Source organism: Aricia agestis, chromosome 11 (assembly GCF_905147365.1).
Source record: "Aricia agestis chromosome 11, ilAriAges1.1, whole genome shotgun sequence".
In the NCBI taxonomy this organism is placed as follows: domain Eukaryota; kingdom Metazoa; phylum Arthropoda; class Insecta; order Lepidoptera; family Lycaenidae; genus Aricia; species Aricia agestis.
In genome coordinates, this window is record NC_056416.1 from 13,171,672 (window position 1) to 13,177,618 (window position 5,947).

A 5,947-nucleotide genomic window follows, 5' to 3' on the forward strand; every position below is an offset into this window, starting at 1 on the left:
GCTACTTGGAGAAAGTAGCTACGACTTGCGAGCGACTTGTTAATTAATATTAGATATATTATTTAATAAATGTAATGAGAAGCTAGGTCTCTACTATTAAACATTTTAAAATGTCCTACTTTAAAACATATACAATTACTCTACAGTGTAGATTGTAGGGTCTATGTGATATTCAACTAATAAGTTTTAAAGCATTTCCAAGGAAATCATTTAGATTCCTCTGCTACACCCGAATCCAGGGCTTACCTACTCTAAACTAATTCAGTTGAAGCACGAAGTTAATTAAACTAATTAAGATCTGTTACAGTTGGCCTTAGCTTCCACCTACAGTTAGCAACCGTTGTCCAAATGAATTTGACGAGATCTGGGGCACGAACAAATTGACGAGATCTTTAAACAGTAATTCCAGAGCAAACAACAAAATTATTGCTCTTCCTTGTTACCTACAATCACTTTAAAAATACACTCAAAACAATTAATTTAGAAAATTGTTTTTAATACTTTACTACATACAAATTAAAGCAGTATTCTCTCAGCTAAAAATATTCACACAAGCAAATGTCTTTGGAAGTCAACATCGGCAAAGAATCCATTCCCACGGTTTTCATAACTTTCTTCAAATCTTTCTCAATTTCCGGACTCAACGGCCCCGCTTGTTCCGATGTTCTTAGCATTGATATCGCCTTTGTCACGTTTTGCTCGCGCAAAGCAAGAGTCGCTAAAAATGCCCAACCATCAGACAGCAAAGGTTCGTCATTAACGGCTACCGCTGCCCAGCGCTGCGCGAGATCCTCATTTCCCATTTTACCATAAATTCTAGCAATAAGAAGAGCTGTGAAGGCAGATGAATCGAGTTTGTACGCCCGCGCAGCGTACTGCAAAGCTCCATCGATATCAGTATAAATTTTTGCAAGACCAGCGTTATAAAGAATGAACGGACAAAGTTTAGATCCCATTCGTTCTGCTTCGTCAATTGCATTCTCACAATCTTTATTCCACTCACCGAGTAGGATGGTAGCTACCGCACGCATTTGAGACATAACAGTAGATGGACAGAATTTTCTTACATTCTTATCGATGAGAACTAGTGCATCTGTTACCTGCTTTCGCAGAATAAGTGACGCTACTCTTATGTAATACACGTCATTGGTTACAGTATGTGCGACGTTAAACCGGGAGCCACGTGTAGTACAACCATTTTTGAAACAAAATAGAAGTTGTTCGCTAAATTCATAGCATCTTAAACATAAGAAAAACGCAGAGGCAAATAAAAGTGGGTCATAGTATTTTATAGCTTTCGGATCCCAGTATATTTCTTTTTCACCGCTTATGCTCATCCATCTATCTAAAAATTGTCTCCACGGTTGTTCCAATTCAAACCACTTTCGCATTTTCTTAGCTGCTAGGAAAGCACCATAACTGTCCCTTTTAAAATGATAACGCGTATGCAATGCAGCCCAGCCGATGACACCCGTAATACCATCACAGACATCGCCCATAACAGCTATATTAAAAGCAGCCTTAGACACCTCTCTGGGATCAGATCCACTGAATTCAACAGCTCCTAGGGTCCACAAGACATACTTATTTCTTGGTTGAGATTTTAGTGACCTATACAGATAAGTTAGGGCGTCTTTACCATTGCTTTCTTCCAAACACCGCAAAGCTAAGGCTAATAGAGGTTTCGGGTGTTCTGGAAATCTTTTTAAATCAATTTTTATACGTTGCATCGAAATCCTTGTATCTCCAGCTATGCGGGCTCTAGCGGCTGCAAATGTACGTGAAAAAATCGGTGGTTTTGCATCTAAATTTGGAGCAAAGGACGCTTGAACGCTACGTTGACAGGCTCTATATTGCGAAGCTAATACGTTCTGCCAATGATCCGTCTTCTGGACTTGGAAATTCCTTAGCATTGTCTTTACGCGCGTCGATAGATTGTTACATGCACTCTTTTTGTTACATGTGTCCTTTTTATGTACACTATCAGAAACTAATTTACTAAGTTCTTCATGTACAGCTAAGGCGCCAGCTTCTTTTCTAATACAACTTACATCAATACCTTTATCATCAGGTTGAGGTAGCGGATGATCCAGCTCAAATACAGAAGATAGTAAACCATCTGGTGGTAATATTCCAAGATTTTCGTAGTAAGTTAATGTTTTCGTTTTAGATGTCAAAGATTCGTATAAATCAAACCTTACTACAATATAAGGATAGTGTCCAAATTCATCTGCAACAGTATCATTATGTTCTGAGCGTGCCTTTGCACTAGAAGGAGGAACTTCCAATATAGTTTTGACGTTTTCAGGAAAATTTGCGTTATCAAAATGAACTAGCTTTGCACATGTTGTGACACCATATTGATTAGCTTCTAATAATACTCCGGCATCGATCGAAGCCATGTATCGATATTTAGAATCAATTTTGCCCGATTTTTGAGCAGCAGCAATTTCAACAAAAAACTGAGATTTCAGACGGTCCCGTAAGCTCTCTGGATCGACAAGTATGCGCCTCATGGCATTCCAATAAATAGAAAAACACCTTTTAGTATTAAGAGGGTCAAATTCCCATGGAATGAACACATCCTCAGCTGGAATTCTGAAGTTCGTATAAGCTGCTCTACCACCGGCAGCGGCTGATGCCCACAGGATATTTTCAGTGGTGGAGTCACTATTTGATATTCCAAAATGAATAGGGCTGTGAACATTTGCTAGCTCCATTGCTCCGGCATACAGAGGGGCATCTTTAGTTGATGGAAGACAATGCGCTGAGAGCAGTGTTATCAATAGTGGAATTTTCTCTATATTTGGAATGTTTTCTTCGGAATATGTGACACAGACGTCCAAAGAGCAGTTGAAATGTTTGCCTGTAGCTAAAGATATTAACGGCAACATCACTTTTATTTTTCTTTCACCTAGCAGTATAGGAAGCAAGTCTGCTGAACACCCAGCTTTGTTTTCATGATTCAACAATGGGTCTGAAGATTTTGCGGCCTTACTGCTCGTAGTTCGTAGTAAAAACAGTAAAGGCTGGTCTGCTAGTAATGTCTGATCATTAGCCTCCTCGAGATTTAATAATATTTGTATTTCTGGTAGATCTACTTTATCCTCCCAATTTGTCTGTGATAAAGTTATACCATTAAATATTACCAACAAAATCCAGTCGCCTTGGCCAGGGCTGCCTTCCAAAATTAAGGAAACGTCCAGATGAGGAATATTAACATTGTCTACAAACGTAGCTCCTGTTGCATTCGATTTTACAGATACCGCACTTTTAATACTTTTCTTACTCTTTGATTTTTCACTACCGTCACGTTTTTTAGCCATCATGCTAAAGAATAATGAGTTAATATAATCATGAAAATTTAAATATGAAACAAGCAATGGCTTTTTTCGATATCCTTATGCGATGTATTGTATTACGTAGTGATTATATTCTCTTTGGTATTATTTTGCTTTTTATTTGTGTTCCCTCCAAAACTCCTTCGAAAGTTTCAGTAAAGCGTCTACCACTTTACTGAATCGACCGACTTGTCTCCTTGACTGTATTGACTTTTTACTTCGACTTTGACTAGACTTTTGACCTGACGATATAAAGAAACGATGCTGAAAATTCTATGCAACAATACTGTTTTCCCGCCATTTATAATACACTGGCACAGTATAGCAATATGACTAATATTGCTATACTGTGACACTGGCTATGTTTATTGGCTGTATGGGCAACGCTCCCTTTGCCAGTCCCGACCGGGACGAAATAAAAAAAAATGGCTATGGTTATATAGCCGAAGTGCCATAATAAGAAAAAAAATCTGTCATTTGACGTTGGTCGTTGATCTCTTTGCCTGTCCCGACCGGGACGAATTAAAAAAAAAAAGTTGGTCGTTGACATATATTTTATTGTCTTATCCATAGAGTACATTCTTATAATTGGAAAGTCATAACTCAAAACAAGCGAAAGCAAAAGGAATTATTTTTCTTAAAATTTATTATCAAAGCTTTATTATAATAAGATATTTTATAAACATGTTGAAAAATGTATACTCTAATTCACGGTTTTTATAAGTATATGGTACAAAAGGATGAATACTGTGTCCTTATTCTTGGTCTCGACAATGCAGGCAAAACGGTACGTATGTCTTGTCAGCTCTAATTTTCGTTTTCTGTCCAAGTCCTTTAAAAATGATTGCTACGTATTTAATTTATGAATTGCAGACATATTTGGAGGCTGCTAAAACGAGATTTACCAAAAAATATAAAGCAATGAATCCAAACAGAATAACCACAACCGTGGGACTAAATATAGGTAAAATAGATGTGGATGGAGTGAGGCTGAATTTCTGGGATCTTGGCGGACAACAAGAGCTTCAGTCCCTTTGGGATAAGGTATAAATTATGAAACTAAAGTCTTTATTACAAAAAACAGTAACTACAGTAGGGCCTCGTTATTCCGGAGAGGCAAAAACACGACCCTTTGCGGATTATCGAGGCGTCCGGATTATAATATGCATTATTTAGACTGGGTTGCACCAGAGGCGTGGGTAAAGTTAAAGTTAAATATGGCGTCCAAACACCCCATATTCTCATCAACATCTGTCAATTTTTCCGGTTATAGAAGTTAGTTGGTGCAATCCAGTCTAAATGTTAATAAAACACATGTTTAACCTTAGTTTCTTTAATCAATTTTTTAATATCAATGTCGAATATTTACGTGGCGGTGCCATGATCTTAGCAAACACGCTAAATTGACCCTGTAGTCTACATACTATTTATTACACGAAAGGCGATAATCAAAAGACTGACGGCGCATTGGCTCTTGACAGCCCGCACCTACACTCGCCGGCCTCCCCCACGAATCCCAACGGCCGGATTGCAGCGATCACCGAACAAGCGGGAGTCCGGATTACCGAGGCCCTACTCTATTACTCTTCGAAACCTACTTGTTTAGGATAATTATAATTATTTTCCTTATAGTAATACTTAAAAACATATTTCCTTACTTTCTAAATGTAGTCTATATTGTTTAGGTGACAAATGTTTGTAACATTAACACCTTCTTAACTTCTTACTATCATATTGAATGTTTCAGTATTATGCTGAGTGTCATGCAGTTATTTACATTGTTGATTCATCAGATAGAGAAAGAATTTCAGAATCAAAGGAGACATTTGGTAAGATGTACAATATTATTGTATTGTAACAAATAAATTATTGGAGTATAATTTTGAAAACATATTTTTGTTTTTCAGATAGAATGATAGCCTCGGAGCATTTATCTGGTGTTCCATTATTGGTGCTAGCCAACAAACAAGACATTCCTGACTGTATGGGCGTACATACAGTTAAACCTATTTTTAATCAAAATGCCCACCTCATTGGAGCTAGAGACATTATGTTGATGGCAATATCAGCATTGACTGGGTAAATGAAGTATACTTTGTTTAATTTATAATAACTAATAAAGTCATTTTTCCCTAAACATTTGTCAATCTAGAGTTTGAGACTTATGAATTCATATGCTTGTATACTTTAAACTTATTGCTAGTGAGTTATTAATCATAAATTTAAAGTACAAGTTATTTTTAGTACTTTTTTAATATCCAGAATGTATAGAATTAATTATTGAAAGAATGTATAAAAAACCTTTAATTTTTTTCAGAGATGGAGTTGATGAGGGTATAAGGTGGCTAGTGGACTGCATAAAAAGAAACAGCATTGACAGACCAGCTAGAAACCATGAGGATAATCTATAGCGAATATTGCACATGATATGAATGCGCACCTCATATCAATATTATGTCGCTTGTGGCCCACAAACATTGAATATTAATGAGTTTTCCAAATGAGATAATAATGTGACTCAAACTATTGTTGTGTATAGTATTGACTATTGAAAATAAAACATTAAATCTAACAGTGTATGACTGTATATTGCTATCCTTTTTTAA

The 5,947-nt window shown here is 36.7% G+C and overlaps 2 protein-coding genes across 2 annotated transcripts; one reads left to right on the forward strand and one right to left on the reverse strand.

Moving 5' to 3' along the window:
* Nucleotides 1-536: 536 nt before the first annotated feature.
* Nucleotides 537-3,378, reverse strand: LOC121732036. The gene has a single exon (XM_042121789.1). It carries the CDS (start codon nt 3,327-3,329, stop codon nt 537-539), a length of 2,793 nt encoding a protein of 930 aa, XP_041977723.1. The 5' UTR covers nt 3,330-3,378.
* A 570-nt stretch (nt 3,379-3,948) lies between these two features.
* On the forward strand, nt 3,949-5,913 carry LOC121732053 (ADP-ribosylation factor-related protein 1). Its single transcript, XM_042121817.1, has 5 exons — nt 3,949-4,128; nt 4,215-4,385; nt 5,089-5,170; nt 5,249-5,420; nt 5,659-5,913. The coding sequence occupies exons 1-5, from the start codon at nt 4,036-4,038 to the stop codon at nt 5,750-5,752; spliced, it is 612 nt and encodes a 203-aa protein (XP_041977751.1). The 5' UTR covers nt 3,949-4,035; the 3' UTR covers nt 5,753-5,913.
* The last annotated feature ends 34 nt before the right edge of the window (nt 5,914-5,947 follow it).

Bases quoted from the DNA above. Each gene is read 5' to 3' on its own strand.
- LOC121732036 (XM_042121789.1), bottom strand. From the start codon at position 3,329: ATGATGGCTAAAAAACGTGACGGTAGTGAAAAATCAAAGAGTAAGAAA.
- LOC121732053 (XM_042121817.1), top strand. From the start codon at position 4,036: ATGTATACTCTAATTCACGGTTTTTATAAGTATATGGTACAAAAGGAT. The intron at 4,129-4,214 runs GTACGTATGTCT...TATGAATTGCAG, and splicing joins TCGACAATGCAGGCAAAACG to ACATATTTGGAGGCTGCTAA. The intron at 5,171-5,248 runs GTAAGATGTACA...TTTGTTTTTCAG, and splicing joins AGAATCAAAGGAGACATTTG to ATAGAATGATAGCCTCGGAG.